General features: G+C 46.1%; 1 protein-coding gene across 1 annotated transcript in view; it reads right to left on the bottom strand.

Moving 5' to 3' along the window:
* GAP43 (growth associated protein 43) overlaps positions 1-26,787 on the bottom strand; it is a 167,602-nt gene that overhangs the window by 78,712 nt on the left and 62,103 nt on the right. Inside the window, exon 2 of the mRNA XM_082245476.1 lies at positions 3,987-4,524. Within this exon, the coding sequence (XP_082101602.1) occupies positions 3,987-4,524 (538 nt within the window). The remainder of the gene's footprint in view (positions 1-3,986; positions 4,525-26,787) is intronic.

Raw genomic sequence — 26,787 nt, 5'->3', positions numbered from 1 at the left:
GGGCTTTGCTGATTGCAGAGCTATAGGTCTGAGTTTATTATATTTAATCAGAAAGATGACTGCCTCTAGAGAGCAGGAAACACATTTTCTGCCTAGATTTAGACCAAACTTTCTCAACCTTTTTACTGCAGAGGAACCCTTGAAATAATTTTCAGGTCTCAAGAAACCCCTGCTAAAACAAATTCATTGGGGGTCAGTGGACAAATGTCCCTATACATTGGTGGCTAGTGGTATAAATACTCCTTATAGTGGGGGTCAGTGGGAAGAATGTCCTCTTACAATGGTGCTCAGAATGTCACCTTTACAAACATCTTAAAAGATCATTGATGTCATGAATTTGGTTTTTCCAAGTGGCACTGGTTCTGGAATTATGCAGGTGTAGGGGGTCAGCCCCTTGAATGACTAACTCCATTACAATGTACTTCTATTGAGAAATTCCCACAGACTGTCATGCATCTTTCAGCCACAAGATGTCACTGTTGTTGTCAATGAGAATAAGCCACAGTTGTTGTTGCTTTAGGTGAAGGGATGTTTCTGGAAAGGAGGAGGAAGCAGGAAGTTCCTGGAAGGGTGTGGTGTTCGTCTCTCTATGGCTGTGCTGAGCTGAGAAAAGGGACTGCATGCTGTGGCCTTAAGAGGGCATATAGACTGTATAATCCTGGGACAGAGCAACAGGATCTTGCCAGAGGAGACAGAGCTGAACTGTGATACTACGGACAGCAGCTGAGAACCAGAGGAAGAGAGGAGAGAACATTCCAGAGCACCTTAAGCAAGTTACAGAGCAAGGGGCCAGACTGCAGTGACCTCCAAGTGACAGAACAAGATAAACAACCTGCAAAGAAACCCAGACCAGTGCATAAGAGACTGCAGCTACAGTCAGCAAGGGACAGATCCAGAGACCTGACTACATCCACCATCACAGAGACTGAGATAAAGCAGCTGTACCTACAGAACTGTGAGTGTGCACCGGTGCTAACCTGTGGCAGGACATAGAGCAGGTCTCTGTAGACAGAGCGTTGCAGCAACGTGTCCCGGTTAGCGGGAATCAGATAGGATCATATAGCAGAGTAGCCTGTATTTCTGTGTGTGCGTTGGCGGGAGCGCCATTTTATGTATCACATTGCAGTTAACTTTGCTGTAAACCTATGTAATCTGTTATTACTGTTAACATCATTCTCCGGCCATTATACTCTGTTGGTCAATAAAGCCGGTATCTGCTTCAGCCTCATTGTCTGCTGTACTGTACTTGAATTCTGCATTGCGGTCCCCTACTCCTCTGACCGCTACACAGGCACCATCAAATGGAAAGGTCAGTTAGCCACAACTCAAGGAAACCCCTGACAACCTCCGAAGGAACCTCATGGTTCCACAGAACCTATTTGAGAATGGTTGATTTACACTTTGTACAACTGCTGCGTTGACACAACTGATGATGTTGTCTCACAGGTGTCTTTGGTATCACCAGGATATTAGTACTCCCATTGTGGACTTCTGGGTACCTCCCATCAACATTGAGTGCAACCATAAAAGACTAAAGTTCTGCATTGAGACCAAGATGTTTTCCACAAGCTTATGTATTTGTTGCCATTTATTTCTGGATTCTAGCAAGCACCTAGATGTAAGTACCCTATATACTTGAGTATAAGCCAAGTTTTTCAGCATGTTTTTTCATGCTGAAAGTGCCCCCTTGGCTTATACTCGAGTCACTGGCTGCACTGTGTTTTTAAAAATGGCGCCGCTCGGCGCCGACGTGTCACTGCACATGTGCGGCATGCCCGGGAATAGCCGAACGGGTTCGGGTTTTCCCGAGCATCAGCGGCGCATTTGCGGTGACGTAGTATTGGCGCCGGGCGGCGCGATTTTTAAATCGAAAGCGGCTCACCGACAGGTAAGTGAGACTCCTCCGCAGCCCCTGCATTTCCTCATGCAGTTCTGTGGGCATGGTACAGGACATTCTCCTGTGCCATGCCTGTACTTACTGTGCCATGACTATACCTACTGTGCAATGCCTATACCTACTGTGCCATGCCTGTACATACTGTGCCATGCCTGTACATACTGTGCAATGCCTGTACCATCACCTGTGCTATGCCTATACCATCTCCTGTACCATGACCTGTGCCATGCCTGCACCATGACCTGTGCCATGCCTGTACCATGACCTGTGCCATGCCTATACCATCACCTGTGCCCTGACCTGTGCCATGCCCTTACCATGACCTGTGCAATGCCTATACTATGACCTGCGCCATCTCCTGTACCATTCCCGCAGCCCCTGTTTTGTGTCTTGTAGTGGTCCAGTTGGGTCCAGTAGCTGCTGCATTTCCCACCCTAGGCTTATATTCGAGTCAATACGTTTTCCCACTTTTTTGTGGTAAAATTAGGGGTCTCAGCTTATATTCGGGTCGGCTTATACTCGAGTATATACGGTAAAAGCCAATTTCAGCAATAATTTTTACCTTGCCATCAGGTTTCCACATGCCTTTGGCCTTACAGTGTTTAATCAGTATAGCCTCCAAAGAAGATAAAAACAAATGGTAGGGATCACACTATCCACTTTTCTCTTGTGGTCCCTACCATTCTTTTTTATCTTCTTTGGAGGCCATCCAGATTAAACACTATAAGGCCAAAGGCTTGTGGACACTTGACCATCAGTGAAGGCCACTCAAGTTTCTCCACACCAGACTTGTCAAACCATGTCTTTATGGGGCTGGATTTATGCACAGGCGCACAGCCATGCGGAAATAGAAAGGGCCTTCACCAAACTGTTACCACAATGTTGGCAGCACAATTGTCTAGGAAAGAGGTCTCCAAACTGCACCTCAAGGGCCGGATGCAGCCATTGGCTTGCCTTTATCTGGCCTTTGGGGCACTTTTCCTTCCACTGATACAAGACACTATTCCTCCCACTGACACCAAGAATGGGGTATAATTTCTGCTACTGACATCAACAATGGGGCACTATTTCTCCTACTAACACATAAATGGGGCACTATTTCTCCCACTAACACCAAGAATGGGGCACTATTTCTCCTACTGACACCAAGAATGGGGCACTATTTCTCCTACTGACACCAAGAATGGGGCACTATTTCTCCCACTGACACCAATGATGGGGCATTATTCCTCCCACTAATACCAATGATGGGGCATTATTCCTCCCACTGACACCAATGATGGGGCATTATTCCTCCCACTAATACCAATGATGGGGCATTATTCCTCCCACTGACACCAATGATGGGGCATTATTCCTCCCACTAATACCAATGATGGGGCACTATTCCTCCCACTGACACCAATGATGGGGCACTATTGCTCCCACTGACACCAATGATGGGGCACTATTCCTCCCACTAATACCAATGATGGGGCACTATTCCTCCCACTGACACCAATGATGGGGCATTATTCCTCCCACTGATACCAATGATGGGGCACTATTCCTCCCACTGACACCAACAATGGAGCACTATTCCTCCCACTGACACCAATGATGGGGCACTATTCCTCCCACTGATACCAATGATGGGGCACTATTCCTCCCACTGATACCAATGATGGGGCACTATTCCTCCCACTGACACCAACAATGGAGCACTATTCCTCCCACTGACACCAATGATGGTGCACTATTCCTCCCACTAATACCAATGATGGGGCACTATTCCTCCCACTGACACCAATGATGGGGCACTATTCCTGCCACTGACTCCAATGATGGGGCACTATTCCTCCCACTGACTCCAATGATGGGGCACTATTTCTTCCACTGACACCAATGATGGGGCACTATTCCTCCCACTGACACCAACAATGGAGCACTATTCCTCCCACTGATACCAACGATAGCACACTATTTTTCTCCCTAATACCAAAGATGCATAGTTTACAAGTGATGCTTTCAAGTATCAAGCCATCTAAGTCAACCCTGAGACACAAATGTCACCAAAAGACAGTTCAAAATCAAACAAGTAAAAATTTACCTCCTTTTTTTTCCTCATCTTGACTGCTCTCCACTTTCTCCTGTTTGGGCTCCTCCTTTGCCGGAGCAGCTTCTGGACTAGCAGCAGGCACGTTGGCTTGTTTGGACTCATCCTTTGCTTGGTTGGAATCACCTCCCGAGGAGTTTTCACTGGTACCCTTCACGGTGCCCTCTGACTCCGCATGCTTCTCTTCCGTAGTAGACTTATCTGTGTTTTTGGCTTCCTCCTCTGAACCCCCTTCTGGCTTTTTGTCTTCCGAAGAGTTCTCGGATTTCTTCTTGTCCTCTCCAGACAAAGGTCCATCGCTGGTGGGTTCCTCTGTTTTGGGGGCCTCCTTCTCTGTCTTTTCTGCGTCCTCCTCTTTGTGGTTCTCTACTGCCTCTCCAGAATTCTCATCTTTCTTGTCCCCCTTGAGCTTTTTCCGGATTATGTGTCCGCGGAAGCTGGCCTGGATTTTGGTAGCGGCTTTATGAGCTTTGTCCTCTGGTTTGTTTGCATCTTGGTCAATTTTTTGGTCAGCATCCTCGTTCTTCTCCACCTGGACAAAGAAAAAAGAAGAGAGCTTTGAATTTTTGATGACTAAATGAAAACCGTCTGCCCGCAATTTTTTTAAAAAAAATTATTTTTTAAGTACCGGCATCAATTATTTTTTCTATGTGGCCAAGGCAGTTTTAGGAAGTTAGGTTGGGGGATTTAGGTGTGACAGATGTAGCTGATACGGAGCAACATAGCAACAGAGAGAAATTTCTGAAAGAAAGGGGAGAAAACTAAAGCAGACATTTTAATAACATTACAAGTCTGCAGGAATAGAAAGTACCTAAGCCATTTAGGCATATATAAAGGAGATGGGGGTAGGGTTTTCTACTGCCCTTCTAAAATACACTAAAATGTTTGCAGTCTTCTCCTGCTTTGCAGCATCTGATTGTACAATCGTCTTTGGACCTACCAATAGAGTTGAGCGGACACCTGGATGTCCGTGTTTGGCGGGTTCGGCCGAACTTGAAAAAAAAGTCTGGGTCCGTGTCCCGGACTTTTTCCGAACTTTACCCGGACACCGAACCCCATTGAAGTCAATGGGGACCCGAACTTTCAGGCACTAAAATGGCTCTAAAACACCAATGGAAAGGGCTAGAGTGCTGCAAATGGCAGCAAAATGTAGTTAAGAGCATGGCAAGTGCTCTTAAAAAAAAATTCCCCTTTAAATTAATTTTTTAATAGCAGATTAGAACAGCAATCTGTAGTGAAATATAGCTGAACGCTGCACACAACAGACTGATAAAAATAGATTTTTTTCTCCCTCCTCCTCCTCCTCCTCAGTGGGCTCAAGTGAGGGCAAAAAGATTGTTCACTGCACCACCCCCCACACAGCAAAATCGATGTAGACTGTCCCTGCCTAATCTCTGCAGCCTGTCCCTAAAATGCTCAAAAAGATCGTTCACTGCACCACCCCCCACACAGCAAAATCGATGTAGACTGACCCTGCCTAATCTCCAGCCTGTCCCTAAAATGCTCTAATAACTCTCCCTGCCTGCACTCCGACCTGTCCCTGCATTCTTTTCGGACACAATTTTTCACAGAATCACTGTCTGTCCCTAATCAGCAGCCAGCACGTATGATGTGTGCTCTGTCCCTAAACTACAGCAGAATGACGCGGCGCGCTGGGGCTCTCGAACTTATAAAGACATGGTCACATGCTTCAGATGGCCAATCACAGCTACTAATACATTAGTAGGCATGGCTGTGATGGCGCACACCAGTTAAACGCTTGTTGATTGGCTGTTGAAAGCCCGCCATTAAAGGCGCGCCATTACATACAAAACAGGAAATAAAATGACCGAACACGGATTTTAAACCCGAACATACAGTAAAGTTTTCGGGTCCGTGTTCGGGTAACAAAAATCCAATTATTTGGTACGAACACGAATAATACAGTCCGTGTTCGCTCAACACTACCTACCAACAAATATACAGTTCCACCCATCCCATTATACACTGCAGAGCATTACACCCATACCATGACATACTGCAGAGCATTTCCCATATCCCATGATATACTGCAGAGTATTCCACCCATACCATGACATACTGCAGAGCATCACAAAAAAGAATTCCCCTAGTGGTGGGATTTTTAAGGCACTGGTTAGAAAAATTGAGTATAAGTAACAGAAAATTGAAAAAATATAATTTATTAAAGAAGAATCACAATACGTTAAAAAATATAGCAAGCTGTATACAATACATCAAATCACATGACAGACAAGGCCCGCTAGATCCCGAGGTGGATACCCAACGCGTTTCAAAGTCGCAGATATAACTCCTTCTTCAGGGTAACCTTGCAAGCTCACAATCCTATATCAACACAGCAGATTATACCGCTATCCAAGGTTACCCCTGAAGAAGGAGTTATATCTGCTACTTTGAAACGCGTTGGGTATCCACCTCGGGATCTAGCGTTTTTTTAACTTATTGTGATTCTTCTTTAATAAATTATATTTTTTCAATTTTCTGTTACTTATACTCAATTTTTCTAACCAGTGCCTTAAAAATACCACCACTAGGGGAATTCCTTTTTGTAGTTTACATTTGGGATGTGGCACTTCCAAGGAGAGCATTCCACCCATCCCATGATACACTGCAGAGCATTACACCCATCCCATCCCATAACACATACCTCCCACCTTTTTGAGATGGGAACAAGGGACACCTATGAGCAAAAGAATGTAGGCATAGGACACACCCCCTGCCACGCCTCCTTAACCTCTTCATGATCACGCTATAGCCGAATGACGGCTACAGCGTAGTCACACATTGCCGGGTGGGCGCCTGTTGACGTCCTCTGATTGCGCTTCTCACACGCCCCGGCGTGCATCCGCAGACATCTGTGACCGCTGTGTCCTTGGGACACTGCTGATCACAGATTGTGCTAAAGAGCAGCTCTTTACCATGTGATCAGCTGTGTCCAATCACAGTGTAAACAGGGTTTGCCGGTTATCGGCATTCTTCAGCACGAGGAGAGCCAATAACTGGAAAATCCACACAGGGGACATCTACACTAATAATCAGGGCAATGATCATCAGTGTTCTGATGATCAGTGCAGCCCCAACAGTGCCCTTCTGTGCCCATCAGTGCTGCCTGTCAGTGCCCATCAGTGCCGCCTGTCAGTGCCCATCAGTCCGGCCTGTCAGTGCCCATCAGTGCCAATCAGTGCTGCCTGTCAGTGCCTATCAGTGATGCCTATAATTTCCGCCTGTCAGTGCCCATCAGTACAGCCTCATCAGCGAACATCAGTGAAGGGGAAAAATTACTTTTTTACAACATTTTAGAAAAACTTTTTTTTTTTTTTTAATTTTTGGTCTTTTTTTGTTTGTTTAGCAAAAAAAATAAAAAACCCAGTGGTGATGAAATACCACCAAAAGAAATCTCTATCTGTCTCAAAAAAATGAGTAGAGCATTCCACCCATCCCATGATACACTGCAGAGCATTCCACCCATCCCATGACACGCTGCATAGCATTCCATCCATTCCATGACATTGCAGAGCATTACAACCATCCAATGATACACCTCAGAATATTCCACCCATCCCATGATACACTGCAGAGCATTCACCCCAATCCCATGACACAGCAGAGCATTTCGCCTCTCTCGCATGACACACTGCTGAGCATTCCACCAATCCCATGACATTGCAGAGCCTTCCACCCATTCTATGATACACTGCAGAGAATTACAACTATCCCATGATACACTGCAGAGCATTCAACCCACCCCATGATACTGCAGAGTGGTGGAACTACCAAGGTCGCAAAGGTCCCACTTTTGGGGGGGGGGGGGGCACCAAGGCAGCCGGAAGTGGGCCTGCTACAGAGCATGTGAAAGGGTCCAACTGCGGAACCGTAATCAAGGGCCCCAGGTTTGGAGAGAAAGGCCTCGGGACTAGGGTTGAGCGAACACCTAGATGTCCGTGTTCGACGGGTTCGGCCGAACTTTAAAAAAAAGTCCGGGTCCGTGTCCCGGACTTTTACCGAACTTTTCCCGGACACCGAACCCCATTGAAGTCAATGGGGACCCGAACTTTAAGGCACTAAAATGGCTCTAAAACACCAAAGGAAAGGGCTAGAGTGCTGCAAATGGCAGCAAAACGTAATTAAGAGCATGGCAAGTGCTCTGCAAACAAATGTGGATAGGGAAATAACTTAAAACAACAAAAAAAAAACAGAAAAATAAAACAATGTTCTTCTTCATCTCTGAAGGACGAGGCCCATATGGAGTAGGAGGGAGGTTGAGGTGGTGGTGGATGTGGCGGTGACATAGGCGTGCGCACAGGGTGTGCTGGGTGTGCCTGGGCACACCCTAATCACCTAGGGCACATAGCATTGCCAGTGAGGAGATGGGAAAGATCTCCCTGGGACCTGCTCTGCTCTATTTCTCCTTGCCTACAGGTACATGGCCCCGATACATTACTCTCCCTGCTGGCAAACACATGCATGTGTATTTCAACTTTGGGGTGCACACCTTAATGCAATAGGCTGCGCACACCTATGGGCGGTGTAGGTGGAAGCGGCGGTGGAGGAGGACCAGGGCCGGATTAACAGCATCATGGGCTTGGTGCTGAGGATTTTGAAGGGCCGTGCCTTGCCATGCACCCAGAGGAGGAAGGGTGCAGCCATGCATGCCTAATTCAACATGGGATGCTGTCTCTGAAGCCCATAAACACATCCATGCATCGCCAACTGTCCCTCCTTGTCCGGCCTTCACGCTGTGTGGGGAGGTTCTGAGGGTGCTGCCTGGGGAAGCGAGCATAGAAGCCAGACTTCTGTGTTTACAAGTGACAGAAGAGCGGTAACAGTGAATATGGCCAACCCGGGGCCTATATAAAAGGTAGGGGCCTGGAGCTGCAGCTCCAATAGCCCCTACATTAATCTGGCCCTGAGGAGGAGGACGAGGTAGCCAACACTGCTTCTTTTCAAAAATTTTAAATGAGGGTACACCCCAAAAGAGTGAGAAAGAGCAAAAATGGAACAATGGGTGGGTAAGGTCGGTATCCATTGCTATTCTGCATAAGGTACGGAAAAGTCCCGTGGGATCCATGCCTGGTTCATTTTAATGAACGTGAGCTTGTCCACATTGTCTCTGGACAGGCGGCTGCGCTTGTCTGTTATAACGCCCCCAGCCGTGCTAAATACCCGTTCAGATAATACACTGGCTGCAGGGCACGCCAGCACCTCCAAGGCGTAAAGGGCAAGCTCAGGCCATGTGCCCAATTTGGAGACCCAGAAGTTGAAGGGGGCAGACCCGTCATTCACTACATGTAGGCGTGTGCACACATACTGCTCCACCATGTTGGTAAAATGCTGCCTCCTGCTAAGACGTTCCATCTGAGCTGCTGGTGCTGCTGTTTGTTGTGGCGTGCTGACAAAGCTTTTCCACATTTCGGCCATGCTAACCCTGCCTTCTGAGGTGCTGGCGGTGCCCTGGTTGCGTTGGCGACCTCCTCCTCCTCCTCCTCTGCCTTGTGCTTCCACTGTGGCCCCGCTGTCAGATGGGAATGCCAGCAGCATGGCGTCTACCAGCGTGCGCTTGTACTCGCGCATCTTGCGATCGCGCTCCAGTGAGTGAATTAAGGACGGTACGTTGTCCTTGTAACGGGGATCCAGCAGCGTGGCCACCCAGTAATCAGCACAAGTTAGAATGTGGGCAACTCGGCGGTCGTTGTGGAGACACTGCAGCATGTAATCGCTCATGTGTGCCAGGCTGCCCAGAGGCGACGAAAGGCTGTCCTCTGTGGGAGGTGTATCGTCCGTGTCCTCTGTATCCCCCCAGCCACGCACCAGTGATGGCCATGAGCTGGCCTGGGTGCCACCCTGCTGTGAACATGGTTCCATCTCCTCCTCCAGCTCCTCCTCCTCCTCATCCTCCTCATCCTCCAGAACTGTGCCCCTGCTGGACAATTGCGTCCCTGGCGTTTGCGTGTGCAGGAACCCACCCTCGGAGCCCCTTGCGAATGACTGCCCTGAAAGCCTTGGAAATGTTACCTCTTCATCCTCCTCCTCCTCCTCATCCTGTGCCACATCCTCTTCCATCATCGCCCGAATTGTTTTTTCAAGGAGGCATAGAAGTGGGATAGTTAAGCTGAGAACGGCGTCATTGCCACTGGCCATGTTGGTGGAGTACTCAAAACAGCGCAACAAGGCACACAGGTCTCGCATGGAGGCCCAGTTATTGGTGGTGAAGTGGTGCTGTTCCGCAGAGCGACTCACGCGTGCGTGCTGCAGCTGAAACTCCACTATGGCCTGCTGCTGCTCGCACAGTCTTTCCAGCATGTGCAAGGTGGAGTTCCACCTTGTGGGCACGTCACATATGAGGCGGTGAGCGGGAAGGCCGAAGTTACGCTGCAGCGCTGCCAGGCGAGCAGCAGCAGGGTGAGAACGCCGAAAGTGCGCACAAACGGCCCGCACTTTCTGCAGCAGCTCTGACATATCGGGGTAGTTTTTAAGGAACCTCTGCACCACCAAATTCAGCACATGCGCCAGGCAAGGGATGTGCGTCAAACCGGCTAGGCCCAGAGCTGCTATGAGATTTCGCCCGTTATCACACACCACCAGGCCGGGCTTGAGGCTCGCTGGCAGCAACCACTCATTTGTCTGCTGTTCCATGCTCCTCCACAACTCCTGCGCGGTGTGTGGTTTGTCCCCCAAACAGGCAAGTTGTAAAACTGCCTGCTGTCGTTTACCCCTGGCCGTGCTGAAGTTGGTGGTGAAGGTGTTACGCTGTCCGGATGAGGAGGCGGTAGAGGATGAGGAAGCGGAGTAGGAGGAGTTACGAACAGGAGGCAAACTGAAGCGCCCTGCAATCCTCGGTGGTGGAAGGACATGCGCCAAATTGCTATCCGCCTCAGGCCCATCCGCCACTGCATTTACCCAGTGTGCCGTTAGGGAGATATAACGCCCCTGACCGTGCTTACTGGTCCACGTATCCGTAGTTAGGTGGACCTTGGCACAGATGGCGTTGCGCAGTGCACACCTGATATTTTCCCCCACTTGGTTGTGCAGGGAAGGGATGGCTTGCCTGGAAAAGTAGTGGCGGCTGGGCACGACGTACTGTGGGACAGCCACCGACATAAGGTTTTTAAAACTGTGCGTCTCCACCAGACGGAATGACAGCATTTCAAAGGCCAATAATTTTGAAATGCTGGCATTCAGGGCCAGGGATCGCGGGTGGGTAGGGGGGTACTTCCTCTTCCTCTCAAGTGTTTGGGAGATGGAAAGCTGAACGCTTCCACGGGACATTGTGGAGATGGTTGTTGGTGACCCAGGTGGTGGTGTTGCTGACAGATCGTCTGTTTGCGGGGTGGCAGGTGCCGGTATCACTACAGATGTGGCTGGAGCGGCCGAGACTGCAGCAGAAGAGGAAGCAGGATGAGCCAGAGACGTTTCTTGGTTTTGAAGGTGTGTACTCCACTGCAGCTCGTGCTTTGCACTTAGATGCCTGATCATGCAGGTTGTGCTCAGGTTGAGAAGGTTCATGCCTCGCTTCAAGCTCTGATTGCACAGGGTGCAAACCACTCGTGTCCTGTCATCAGCACATTTTCTAAAGAACTTCCACGCTAGAGAACTCCTTTGAGCTGACTTTGGTGCGCTCGTTCCCTTGCTGCGTTGGGCAGTAGCGGACGTAATGTCTAGGGCACGGCCGCTCCGCTTCTGCACCCTGCTCCCTCTTCTGCTGTGCTGGTGGCTCTGTGCGACCACCGCCTCTTCCTCCAAACTACTCAGGTCACCTGCATGACGTTCATTCCATGTGGGGTCGAGGACCTCATCGTCCTCCACATCATCTTCCACCCAGTCTTCACCCCTGCCCTCCTTGTCGGTCTCCACAATGCTGAACGCCGCAGCAGTTGGCACCTGCGTTTCGTCATCATCGGAGACGTGCTGCGATGATCCTTGCATGTACTCATCTTGAGAAATAAGTGGTTGGGCATCGCTGCACTCAATCTCTTCCACTTCTGGGGCAGGGCTAGGTGGATGGCCCTGGGAAACCCTGCTGACAGAGTCCTCAAAAAGAATAAGAGACTGCTGTATGGCTTGGGGCTCAGACTGCTGGCCTGATTTGCAAGGGGGTGAGGTGAAAGACGGTTGGACATTGGCTGCAGGTGCCAACTCTGACCTTTCTGCAGTAGACTGGGTGGGAGACAATGTGAAGGAACTGGAGGCACTGTCAGCAGCAAACCAATCTACTATCGCCTCAACTTGTTCTGGCCTCATCACTTCTAGGGGCGTTTGATGCCCTACCAAATACTGATGCAGGTTCTGTCGCCTACTCACACTTGAGGAAGGTGTTTCACTTGTGCGTGTAGCTGGCACAGATCGACCATGTCCTCTCCTTGCAACAGGAGCTCTACCAGCAGCACCACGACCCAGGCCACGGCCCTTATTTGACGGTCTCCTCATATTTCTGTAATTTAAGATCTTGCCCTAGAAAGGTTTTTATTGAATAGCGGAATAGAAAATATGATCCAAAAAAAGTGTATGTATATCACACGTACACAACCACACTAGGCCCCAATTACTATTGTTTGTACCCCTAAAAGGCTAGATGAGGAGTAGGGGGAGTATGGAACAGGCAGCACCCTCAAACCTTCAGAAGTATGAGATGAACCCCAACAACTTGGAAAGGTGGATCTCTCTCACACGTACCGACACAGACTATCCCGCAATTCAATTGATCCTCAAAGGTTTTTATTGAATAGCGGAATAGGAAATATGATCAAAAAAAGTGTATGTATCTCGCACGTACACAACCACACTAGGCCCCAATTACTATTGTTTGTACCCCTAAAAGGCTAGATGAGGAGTAGGGGGGGTATGGAACAGGCAGCACCCTCAAACCTTCAGAAGTATGAGATGAACCCCAACAACTTGGAAAGGTGGATCTCTCTCACACGTACCGACACAGACTATCCCGCAATTCAATTGATCCTCAAAGGTTTTTATTGAATAGCGGAATAGGAAATATGATCAAAAAAAGTGTATGTATCTCGCACGTACACAACCACACTAGGCCCCAATTACTATTGTTTGTACCCCTAAAAGGCTAGATGAGGAGTAGGGGGGGTATGGAACAGGCAGCACCCTCAAACCTTCAGAAGTATGAGATGAACCCCAACAACTTGGAAAGGTGGATCTCTCTCACACGTACCGACACAGACTATCCCGCAATTCAATTGATCCTCAAAGGTTTTTATTGAATAGCGGAATAGGAAATATGATCAAAAAAAGTGTATGTATCTCGCACGTACACAACCACACTAGGCCCCAATTACTATTGTTTGTACCCCTAAAAGGCTAGATGAGGAGTAGGGGGGGTATGGAACAGGCAGCACCCTCAAACCTTCAGAAGTATGAGATGAACCCCAACAACTTGAAAAGGTGGATCTCTCTCACACGTACCAACACAGACTATCCCCCAATTTAACTGATCCCCAAAGGTTTTTGATTAAATAGCGGAATAGAAAATATGATCCAAAAAAAGTGTATGTATATCACACGTACACAACCACACTAGGCCCCAATTACTATTGTTTGTACCCCTAAAAGGCTAGGAGTAGGGGGAGTATGGAACAGGCAGCACCCTCAAACCTTCAGAAGTATGAGATGAACCCCAACAACTTGGAAAGGTGGATCTCTCTCACACGTACCAACACAGACTATCCCCCAATTTAACTGATCCCCAGAGGTTTTTGATTAAATAGCGGAATAGAAAATATGATCCCAAAAAAGTGTATGTATATCACACGTACACAACCACACTAGGCCCCAATTACTATTGTTTGTACCCCTAAAAGGCTAGGAGTAGGGGGAGTATGGAACAGGCAGCACCCTCAAACCTTCAGAAGTATGAGATGAACCCCAACAACTTGGAAAGGTGGATCTCTCTCACACGTACCAACACAGACTATCCCCCAATTTAACTGATCCCCAAAGGTTTTTGATTAAATAGCGGAATAGAAAATATGATCCCAAAAAAGTGTATGTATATCACACGTACACAACCACACTAGGCCCCAATTACTATTGTTTGTACCCCTAAAAGGCTAGGAGTAGGGGGAGTATAGAACAGGCAGCACCCTCAAACCTTCAGAAGTATGAGATGAACCCCAACAACTTGGAAAGGTGGATCTCTCTCACACGTACCAACACAGACTATCCCCCAATTTAACTGATCCCCAAAGGTTTTTGATTAAATAGCGGAATAGAAAATATGATCCCAAAAAAGTGTATGTATATCACACGTACACAACCACACTAGGCCCCAATTACTATTGTTTGTACCCCTAAAAGGCTAGATGAGGAGTAGGGGGAGTATGGAACAGGCAGCACCCTCAAACCTTCAGAAGTATGAGATTGTGTTCACTGTACCCCACAAAGATTGAGTTCACTGCACCCCACAATGATTGTGTTCACTGCACCCCACAAAGATTGTGTTCACTGCACCTCACAAAGATTGTGTTCACTGTACCCCCCAAAGATTGTGTTCACTGCACCCCACAAAGATTCTGTTCACTGTACCCCACAAAGATTGTGTTCACTGCACCCCAAAAAGATTGTGTTCACTGCACCCCAAAAAGGATGTTGTTCACTGCACCCCAAAAAGGATGTTGTTCACTCCACCCCAAAAAGATTGTGTTCACTGCACCCCACAAAGATTGTGTTCACTGCACCCCAAAAAGATTGTGTTCACTGCACCCCAAAAATGATTTTGTTCACTGCACCCCAAAAAGGATTTTGTTCACTGCACCCCAAAAAGGATGTTGTTCACTCCACCCCAAAAAGATTGTGTTCACTGCACCCCAAAAAGATTGTGTTCACTGCACCCCACAAAGGATTTTGTTCACTGCACCCCAAAAAGATTGTGTTCACTGCACCCCAAAAAGGATGTTGTTCACTGCACCCCAAAAAGGATTTTGTTCACTGCACCCCAAAAAGATTGTGTTCACTGCACCCCACAAAGGATTTTGTTCACTGCACCCCACAAAGATTGTGTTCACTGCACACCAAAAAGGATTGTGTTCACTGCACCCCAAAAAGATTTTGTTCACTGCACCCCAAAAAGATTGTGTTCACTGCAGCCCAAAAAGATTGTGTTCACTGCAGCCCAAAAAGATTGTGTTCACTGCAGCCCAAAAAGATTGTGTTCACTGCAGCCCAAAAAGATTGTGTTCACTGCAGCTCACACACAGAAAAATGGATGTGGATCACTGACACCTGCCTATCTCCAATCCCACACCACACAGCAATATCGATTGTAGTTTGTAGAACACAGTTTCCCTAAAATTCAGCAGACTCTGTCCCTAACAGGATTGAGAAGAGATCGTAGATCAGGATTGAGTGCAGACCCCACCCCCCACACAGCAATATCGATTGTAGTTTGTAGAAGACACTGACCCTATAATTCAGCAGACTCTATCCCTAAAATGCCTACAACTCGCCCTGCCTAAACACTCCGACCTGTCCCTCAATTCTATCCGGACACAAATGGTTTTTTCCTGCCTATCTTTCCCTAATCAGCAGCCAGCACGTTGATGTGTGCTCTGTCCCTGAATCTAAGCAGCATAATGACGCCGCTGCGGCTGCCTCGAACTTATAAAGACTTGGTCACATGCTTCAGACGGCCAATCACAGCTACTGAGACATTTGCAGGCATGGCTGGGATGGCTTAAGGCACACCAGTTAAACGATTGTTGATTGGCTGTTGAAAGCCCGCCATGAAAAGAGCGCCAAAGCATGCAAAACCCGGAAATAAAACGACCGAACACGGATTTTTACCCGAACATACAGTAAAGTGTCCGTGTTCGGGTACAAAAAATCCAATTATTCGGTACGAACACGAATAATACAGTCCGTGTTCGCTCAACACTACTCGGGACCAGTGGGGCCCTTCATGGTTTGTTGAACCGGGGCCCTAGAGGTTCTAGTTACGCCTCTGATGGAGTACAAAGGAGTTTCTAAAGAATATAAATGGGATGGATCATCTAGGGCAGGGATCCTCAAGCTACGGCCCTCCAGCTGTTGCGGAACTACACATCCCATGAGGCATTGTAAAACTCTGACATTCACAGACATGACTAAGCATGATGGGAATTGTAGTTCCTGAACAACTGGAGGGCCATAGTTTGAAGACCCCTGAGGGGAACCTTAGAACCCCAAAGTTGCTGGTAAATCCAAGGGAGATTGCACAATTATTTTATAGTGAATGTAGCCAGTCTTAGGTCTTGCACACACAGGAGAAGGATGTGCAGCCAATGCCTGTGTGCCCCCTGGCTGTGTTCTGCTTGCTCTGGAACATTTTATTGAACAATCCTCTACCATCAGGCCATAATTCTGCCAACCAACCGCAATGCCAAGAGAAGCAAACAGTTGGCTAAAAGAGAAGGTATACCGCTCATCATTTTAAGGTCTGGCTTCAGATGAAGGCTCTTCCAGACGTTTTGGGTCAAACGTTTTTTTCTGATCCCTTTTGACACCTGAGCATAGAGTCCCATATATACAGTGGGTACGGAAAGTATTCAGACCCCCTTAATTTTTTCACTCTTTGTTATATTGCAGCCATTTGCTAAAATCATTTTAAGTTGATTCTTCTTCCTCATGAATGTACACATAGCACCCCATACTGACAGAAAAACACAGAATTGTTGACATTGTTGCAGATTTATTAAAAAAGAAAAACTGAAATATCACATGGTCCTAAGTATTCAGACCCTTTGCTCAGTATTTAGTAGAAGCCCCCTTTTGATCTAATACAGCCAGGAGTCTTTTTGGGAAAGATGCAACAAGTCTTTCACACCTGGATTTGGGGATCCTCTGCCATTCCTCCTTGCAGATCCTCTCCAGTTCTGTCAGGTTGGATGGTAAACGTTGGTGGACAGCCATTTTTAGGTCTCTCCAGAGATGCTCAATTGGGTTTAAGTCAGGGCTCTGGCTGGGCCATTCAAGAACAGTCACGGAGTTGTTGTGAAGCCACTCCTTCGTTATTTTAGCTGTGTGCTTAGGGTCATTGTCTTGTTGGAAGGTAAACCTTCGGCCCAGTCTGAGGTCCAGAGCACTCTGGAGAAGGTTTTTGTCCAGGATATCCCTGTACTTGGCCGCATTCATCTTTCCCTCGATTGCAACCAGTCGTCCTGTCCCTGCAGCTGAAAAACACCCCCACAGCATGATGCTGCCACCACCATGCTTCACTGTTGGGACTGTATTGGACAGGTGATGAGCAGTGCCTGGTTTTCTACACACATACAGCTTAGAATTAAGGCCAAAAAGTTCTATTTTGGTCTCATCAGACCAGAGAATCTTATTTCTCACCATCTTGGAGTCCTTCAGGTGTTTTTTAGCAAACTCCATGCGGGCTTTCATGTGTCTTACACTGAGGAGAGGCTTCCGTCGGGCCACTCTGCCATAAAGCCCCGACTGGTGGAGGGCTGCAGTGATGGTTGACTTTCTACAACTTTCTCCCATCTCCTGACTGCATCTCTGGAGCTCAGCCACAGTGATGTTTGGGTTCTTCTTTACCTCTCTCACCAAGGCTCTTCTCCCCCGATAGCTCAGTTTGGCCGGACGGCTAGCTCTAGGAAGGGTTCTGGTCGTCCCAAACGTCTTCCATTTGAGGATTATGGAGGCCACTGTGCTCTTAGGAACCTTAAGTGCAGCAGAAATCTTTTTGTAACCTTGGCCAGATCTGTGCCTGGCCACAATTCTGTCTCTGAGCTCTTCAGGCAGTTCCTTTGACCTCATGATTCTCATTTGCTCTGACATGCATTGTGATCTGGAAGGTCTTATATAGACAGGTGTGTGGCTTTCCTAATCAAGTCCAATCAGTATAATCAAACACAGCTGGACTCAAATGAAGGTGTAGAACCATCTCAAGGATGATCAGAAGAAATGGAAAGAACCTGAGTTAAATATATGAGTGTCACAGCAAAGGGTCTGAATACTTAGGACCATGTGATATTTCAGTTTTTCTTTTTTAATAAATCTGCAACAATGTCAACAATTCTGTGTTTTTCTGTCAGTATGGGGTGCTATGTGTACATTCATGAGGAAGAAGAATCAACTTAAAATGATTTTAGCAAATGGCTGCAATATAACAAAGAGTGAAAAATGTAAGGGGGTCTGAATACTTTCCGTACCCACTGTATATACCCCCTTCCCCAGCAACAATAGACCCCCAGAACCCACAACAGATTTCCCTGCGGCCAGCATCACTAGATCCCCCCCCGGCCCAGCAACAACTGACGCCCCCCCCCCCCCAGCAGCAATAACAGATCTCCCTGCAGCCAGCACCAATAGACGCTCCGGCAGCCAGCAACAATGGATCACCCCCAAAAAAATACCCCTCCCTGCCAGCAACAATAGACCCCCAGCAGCAACAACAGATTTCCCTGCGGCCAGCATCACTAGATCCCACCCCCAGCAACAACTGATCCCCCCAGCAGCAATAACAGATCTCCCTGCAGCCAGCACCAATAGACGCTCCAGCAGCCAGCAACAATGGATCACCCCCAGCAAAATACCCCTTCCTGCCAGCAACAATAGACCCCCAGCAGCCACACCAGATCTCCCTGCAGCCAGCATCACTAGATCGCTCCCATCATAAACTGACCACCAGCAACATAAGTCCCACCCCGAGCAACAGTAGATCCCCCACGAGCAACAATAGACCTCCTTAGCAACAATAAACCCTCTCACCACTCCCCATAAAAATACATCCCCTAACAGCTAGCATCAATAGACCCTGAACCCCTTCCCATTACATACATTCAGTGCTGGAGGTGCCGGAACTGCGTTCCCTCACGTTCCCGTTAAAAAAAGGCCTATTTATTCCTTCCCCCCTCCCCTCCTCCACATTCCTCCTCTTTATTAGATGGTGATTGGCAGTCGATATTTTATGTATATTTTTGTAATTATATTGTTGATTTCTTTGTAGATGGATCTTGGCTTACTCTCAATATTCCTGTGAAAACTTATTTTTAGTCCTGAAGAAGCGGAATTATCGCTTTAGTCATTCATCAATCATTCATTGATCATAACTATAATTAGTATCGATTTTTAAAACACTTGCTTTGATTGTATATCATTTTTTTGTTTTTTTGTTTTTGGAAACGCGTAAGGCATAGACTGAGCTGAATAAAATAAATCGGCCTTTTTGTGGCTTCAAGATATACACTCGCCAGCCCCTTTATTAGGTACACCTGTTCAATTGCTTGGTAACACCAATTGCTAATCAGCCAATCACATGGCAGCAACTCATTGCATTTGGGCATCTAGACGTGGTGAAGACGACTTGCTGAAATTCAAAGAATGGGGAAGAAAGGGGATTTAAGTGACTTTAAATGTGGAATGGTTGTTGGTGGCAGACGGGCTGGTCTGAGTATTTCAAAAACTGCTGATCTACTTGGATTTTCATGCAAAAGTTTCTCTCAGGTTACAGAAGAATGGCGGGGAAAAGGGAAAATATCCAGTGAGCGGCAGTTGTGTGGAGAAAAATACCTTGTTGGTGTCAGAGGTCAGAGGAGAATGGGCAGACTGGTTGCAGATGATAGAACGAGGATAACTCTTATAGTCAACAGTAACTCGTTACATCCAAGGTATGCAGAATACCATCTCTGAATGCCCAACACATTGAATCTTGAAGCAGATGGGCTACAGCAGTAGAAGACCACACCAGGTGCCACTCATGTCAGCTAAGAACAGGAAACTGAGGGTACAATTGGCACAGGATCACCAAAATTGGACAAGACTGGAAAAATATTGCCTGGTCTGATGAGTCTCAATTTCAGCTGCTACATTCAGATGGTAGGGTCAGAATTTGGTGCATGGATCCATCCTGCCTCGTATCAACGGTTCACGCTTGTGGTGGGGGTGTAATGGTGTGGAGGGTTATTTTTTTGGCACACTTTGGGCTCCTTAGTCAGGGTCATCTTTAATATTGGTTGGACTCTGGGCAAGCAGCTCACCCATTGGTTGCTAGAGGTTAGTGCACATCATTACCGCTCACTGATTGCCTGCAACTCACAGTGTTCCCCTCTGCAAGCTGCTCTGGTCCTGCTGCTGTTTTATTCGCCTCCCCTCATTGCTGACAGGAGAAGGGTGAAGGATAAAACTCCACACATACAGCCTGCTCTGTGTGTCTTTGAGAGAGAGTGTCAGAGAGCCTCCTTGTCACAGCCGCTCTGGTCCTGACAGAGGGAGAAGCAGGTGAGCGGGCTCTAGCACATACAGCCCGCAGCTAAACCTCTCCCATCACAGTGTGGCTGCTTGTCTGCATAGGTATCCACTGCACCCGCTACACCCGGAAAAATATTTTCGAGCACTGCGGGAACAAGGGGCAGCTGCTTTGGGCCCCATAACCATGACTGGGCCCAGGGCAGCTGCCCCTTTTGCCCCACGTTAAAGATGGTCCTGCCCTTAGTACCAATTGAGCGTTGTTTAAACCCCACGGCCTACTGTTTTGTTGGTGACCCTGTCCATCCCTTTATGACTACAGTATCCCCATCTTCTGATGGCTCCTTCCAGCAGGATAATGTACCATGTCACAAAGCTCCAATCATCTCACCACTGGTTTCTTCACCATGGCAACGAGGTCACTGTCCTCCAATGGCCTCCACACTCACCACATCTCATCCAATAGAGCACCTTTGGGATGCGGTGAAATGGGAGATTGGCATCATGGATGTGCAGCCGACAAATCTGCAGCAACTGCGCGATGCTATCATGTCACTATGGGGCAAAATCTCTGAGGAATGTTTCCAACACCTTGTTGAATCTATGCCACTTTTGTGTATTTGGTGGTGTTGTATACAATAAAGGCCCATTTTTTTAAAATTGATACTGAATTTTAATTATGATCAGTTAATAATTCCCACATAATATATATATATTTTTTTTTTACAAAAATATTTATTGTGTAACTGCTGGTATTTTAAGATTTTGTATACCATAAAAGCACATTTTTTAATCAATACTAATTTTAATTATGAGCAATTAAAAATTTCTACATTTTATATACAGTATATATATACATATATATATATATATACACATTTTTTACATAAATATTTTTTGTGTATTTGGTGGTATTTTAAGATTTTGTTTACAATAAAAGCACATTTTTAATTGATACTGAATTATGATCAGTTAATGATTCCTTCATACTATACATATATATATATATTTTTTTTTTACAAAAATATTTTTTTGTGTATCTGATCGTACTTTAGGATTTTGTGTATGATAAAAGCACATTTTTAAATCGATACTAATTGTAATTATGATCAATTAAAGATTCCTACATAAAATATATATATATATATTTTATTTATTTTTTTTGTGTATTTGGTGGTATTTTAAGATTTTGTTTACATTAAAAGCACATTTTTTTTAATTGATACTGATTGTAATTATGATCAGTTAATAATTCCTATATACTATATATATATATACACACACATATTTTTTTTTTTTACAAAAATATTTTTTGTCTACCTGGTGGTAGGTATTTTAGGATTTCGTAAATGATAAAACCACATTTTTTAATCGATACTAACTGTAATTATGATCAATACAAATTCCTACATTATATATATATATATATATATATATATATATATATATATATATATATTTATTTATTTTTTACAAAAAAAGTTTTGTGTATCTGGTGGTATTTTAAGATTTTGTATATGATAAAAGCACATTTTTTTTTATTGATACTAACTGTAATTATGATCAATTAATAATTTCCTACACTATACATGTAGGAATGTATACTATATATGTATATGTGTATATATATATATATATATATATATATATATATATATATATATATATATTTTTTTTTTTTTTTTTACAAAAATATATTTTTTTGTGTATCTGGTGGTAAAAGCACACTTTTTTAATCAATACTATTATGATCAATTAATAATTCCTACATACTATTTTTTTTTTTTGCAAATGTGTGTTTAGCCATTTTTCTATGTGAAAAAAAAAATTGGTATACCTTATGTATGTGTTCACAACAGGGTGCTCCACCCTCAGCGCAGTAGAACACAACCTCTGACCCACATAAATGACAGGTGCCCTTTATAATTGGCACACCTTTGGATTTTCTGATTTGCTGATGAATGACTATAATCGTTGCATCCATGACTGGAATCAATCATTCATGAGCTCTGTAAAATTCACATAATCGCGCTCTCAAGTGGGTTGCAAAATAACGCTGGAGTAATGACATCTCAGCACGGCACTTACAAATCATTCATATACATGTTACACACGGCGCTAGAGGCACGCGCAGGTGGCTTACACTAAAACCACGTGGGAATTCCCGACACCCGATACTCTGGGAATTATCACAATGTAGCTTTGAAGGGAATGCTGTGATGTGTTCAAACAATACAATAATACCAACATGACTACCTGCAATATCTGGGCTGCTATACAGAACCTTGTGTTCACTTTAAAACTGCTTATATTTTGGCCCCTCCTTTCCCCTCATCAACATGATAATATTATGAATAAATAAAACCTATCTTTTTAATTACATACTTTATTTTAGTCCCAGTGATGTCATCACTGGGTCTCTGTGCTTCTCTATGCAATGCAAGCAGATCATGGCTGGTGGGAGGGGGCCTAGCTTTCTGAAACAGCACAGCACCCTGACTTAGTACTCCTGGTAACAGCCCTCAGCCCTGACACAAGCAAAAGGTTGGCTCTTGGGAGGAAATTTGCAAATATCGAAATGCCTTGATGGGCGGGTGTCATTCTGGAGGAGTGGGCTTCCCCAGGCAGGCTGTATTCACATCCAGACTAACCTAGGTAAAACCCACTTGTGAGACGGGGCCTGATTGATTAAAACAATGAATTAAGGGTCGGACCAGGAACAGTCAGCTTGGGTAGAAAAAAGTTAGATGATGCTGGATGTCACCCAGCCAGGAAATGAGGAGGGCTCTGACTTAATGCAGCTTCTAATGCACATTGTGAGATGCTCACAGTGTGCAGTGAAATCAGAAGGTGGATCAAGTCAGAGCCCTCCTCATTTCCTGGCTGAGCGACATCCAGGATTATCTAGCCCTGACTGTCCCTGGCCCAGGTTGGGGAGGAAAGGGCTAGATTTAGAAGAGCATACAACCTCTAACATACCAATCGGCTTGAATTCCAGACAGATATAAAATGGTTAATATATCATGAAATGTTTCTTAAACCCCAAGGAAGCAGCTATGAACACCTTCATTTGACCTGGTATCAACCTCATGGATTCTCTGCAGAGCAGGGATCAGACTGGGAGTGGGAGAAGCAGCACAAGGAGCCAATCAGTTCATGTGCTGAAATCAAAGGAAGCATGCTGATAGGAGGAGAGAGCAGAGTGACAGAGATGAACTCATCAGTGTGCTGCTTCTCCTTTCACTGTCCAGTCACAGGTTGAGGGCTCGTCCGGGATTGATGGGTTGAATGATGCTGGCTATCAAACTAAGGATGTCACAGGTTGGGGGCTCGTCCGGGATTGATGGGTTGAATGATGCTGGCTACCAAAATGAGGATATCACAGGTTGGGGGCTCATCCAGGATTGATGGGTTGAATGATGCTGGCTATCAAACTGAAGATGTCACAGGTTAGGGGCTCGTCTGCTATTGATGGGTTGAATGATGCTGGCTATCAAACTGAGGGCGTCACAGTTTGGGGGCTCGTCCGGGATTGATGGGTTGAATGATGCTGGCTATCAAACTGAGGGCATCACAGTTTGGGGGCTCATCCAGGATTGATGGGTTGAATGATGCTGGCTATCAAACTGAGGATGTCAAAGGTTGGGGGCTTGTTCGGGATTGATGGGTTGAATGATGCTCACTATCAAACTGAGGACATCACAGGTTGGGGGCTCATCCAGAATTGATGGGGATGAATGATGCTGGCTATCAAATTGAGGACATCTAGAGGCAGAGAAAAAGCACTGCATGCAAAATCTCTGGATTGAAGGTAAGTATTACAGCTAAAGCTGCTTTTTTTTTTTTTTTTTTTAATCTTCTAACTGCCTTCTCATCTGCTATTTTTGGCTGGAGTTCTGCTAAAAGGATGGAAAATGGCTAAATTCACTATTTAACTACTTGCTGACCAGCCGCCAGATTCCCGCGAAATTGCCGTACCTGTACGGCGGTTTGCGGGAGCGCTCCTGTGGGTGCCTACTCGACAGCGGGGGAGCCGATCTACTGGGCCGGTGGCCATGATTGCTCCCCGTGAAGAGAGAACGGTGGTCTGCTGTTGTAAACACAGCAGACCGTTGTTCTCTCTGGAATCAGCACAGAGCCCCTGTATTCCTTCTATATAGGATCACAGGTGTGTTGATATGGCAAGCCCACCCCCCTCACAGTTAGAAAACACCCCCTAGGCTTACACTTAACCCTTTGATCGTCCTTGAGTTAACCCCTTCCCTGCTAGTGTCATTAATACAGTAACAGTGCATATTTGTAGCACTGATTACTGTAGTAATGTCACTGGTCCCCCCAAAAATGTAAAAAATGTCAGTTAGGGGTCCGATCTGTCCCCCGCAATGTCGCATTCCCTCTAAAATTCACAGATCACCACCATTGCTAGTAAGAAAATTAAAAAAATAAAAATGAAATAAATATTTCCCCTAGTTTGTAGATGCGATAACTTTTGCGCAAACCAATCAAAATACGCTTAATGGGATTTTTATTACCAAAAATATGTAGCAGAATACAAATTGGCCTAAAAGGATGAAAAAAATCAGAATTCTTATTTTTTTTTATTGGGAATGTTATATAGCAGAATGTGAAAAATATTGGTTTTGTTTTCAGAATTGTCACTCTTTTTTTGTTTATAGCGCAATCAATCAAAATCGCACAGGTGGTCAAATACCATCAAAAGAAAGCTCTATTTGTGGGGAAAAAAGGACATCAATTTTATTTGGGTACAGCGTCTCACGAACGCGCAATTGTCAGTTAAAATAACGCAGTGCCGAATCGCAAAAAGTGGCCTGGTCATTAAGGGGGGAAAATCCTACCAGTCCAGAAGTGGTTAAGGGAGACTAAATTACAAAAGATTTGTAATTCTGCCCAACAAGGCCTGAGATTAGGGATCCTTTCACACGGGCGGTGCGCCCGGTGGACTCCGTTTTGCTCAGCAGGTCCGCTGATCCCCGCTGAGCAGGTGGATGACAGATCCATCTCGGGTCACTGTGCAGAGACAGACCTGTCAGATCCCCGCTGTTTTTTCTATGGGAGATTGTGTTGTCACCCTATAACAGGAAGTGCCTTCATGGCAGGACAACGCAGGAGCACAAATGAAAGACATGGACAGGATGTTGTCACCCTATAACAGGAAGTGCCTTCATGGAAGGACAGCGCAGGAGCACAACTGAAAGACATGGACAGGGTGTTGTCACCCTATAACACATACCTGCCAACTGCAAAAGGCCACTTGTACTCTCTATTGCAATGTTTCTCAACTCCAGTCCTCAAGTACCTCCAACAGGTCATGTTTTCAGGCTTTCCATTATTTTGCACAGGTGATTTGATCAGTTGCACTGCCTTAGTAATTACTACAGTTTCATCTGAGGGAAATCCTGAAAATATGACCTGTTGGGGGTGCTTGAGGACTGGAGTTGAGAAACATTGCTCTATCACAGGGGTGGGTATCTGTCGCCTTCCAGTTGTTGAGGAGCAACATGTCCCATTAAGTATTGCAAGACTGACAGTTGCAAGCATGGCTCCCAGAGGCAGAGGCATGATGGGAAGACTGACAGTTGCTCCAAAATGCAGAGGCATGATGGGAAAACTGACAGTTACTACAAGAGGCATGATGGGAAGACTGACAGTTACTACCAGAGGCATCATGGGAAGACTGACAGTTACTACCAGAATCAGAGGCATTAAGGAAAGACTGACAGTTACTCCCAGAGGCATGATGGGGAGACTGACAGTTACTACCAGAGGCATGATGGGAAGACTAACAGTTACTACTAGAGGCAGAGGCATGATGGGAAGACTGACAGTTACTACCAGAGGCAGAAGCATGATGGGAAGACTGACAGTTACTACCAGAGGCAGAGGCATGATGGGAAGACTGACAGTTACTACCAGAGGCAGAGGCATGATGGGAAGACTGAGAGTTACTACCAGAGGCAGAAGCATGATGGGAAGACTGACAGTTACTACCAGAGGCAGAAGCATGATGGGAAAGACTGACAGTTACTACCAGAGGCATGATGGGAAGACTGACAGGTACTATCAGAGGCAGAGGCATGATGGGAAGACTGACAGTTACTACCAGAGGCAGAGGCATGATGGGAAGAGTGACAGCTACAACCAGAGGCAGAAGCATGATGGGAAGACTGACAGTTACTACCAGAGGCATGATGGGAAGATGGACAGTTACTACCAGAGGAAGAGGCATGATGGAAAGACTGACAGTTACTACGTGAGGCAGAGGCATTATGGAAAGTCTGACAGTTACTACCAGAGGCATGATGGGAAGACTGACAGTTACAACCAGAGGCAGTGGCATGATGGAAAGACTGACAGTTACTCCCAGGGGCAGAGGCATGATGGGAAGACTGGCAGTTACTACCAGAGGCAGAGGCATGATGGGAAGACTGACTGTTACTCCCAGAGGCAGAGGGATGATGGGAAGACTGACACCTAGTCCCAGAGGCAGAGGCATGATGGGAAGACTGACAGTTACTCCCAGGGATATGATAGGAAGACTGTCAATTACTACCAGAGGCATTATGGGAAG

The sequence above is a fragment of the Pelophylax lessonae genome, assembly GCF_965119305.1.
Source record: "Pelophylax lessonae genome assembly, chromosome: 2".
In the NCBI taxonomy this organism is placed as follows: domain Eukaryota; kingdom Metazoa; phylum Chordata; class Amphibia; order Anura; family Ranidae; genus Pelophylax; species Pelophylax lessonae.
This window is presented reverse-complemented; position numbering and strand designations above follow the sequence as displayed.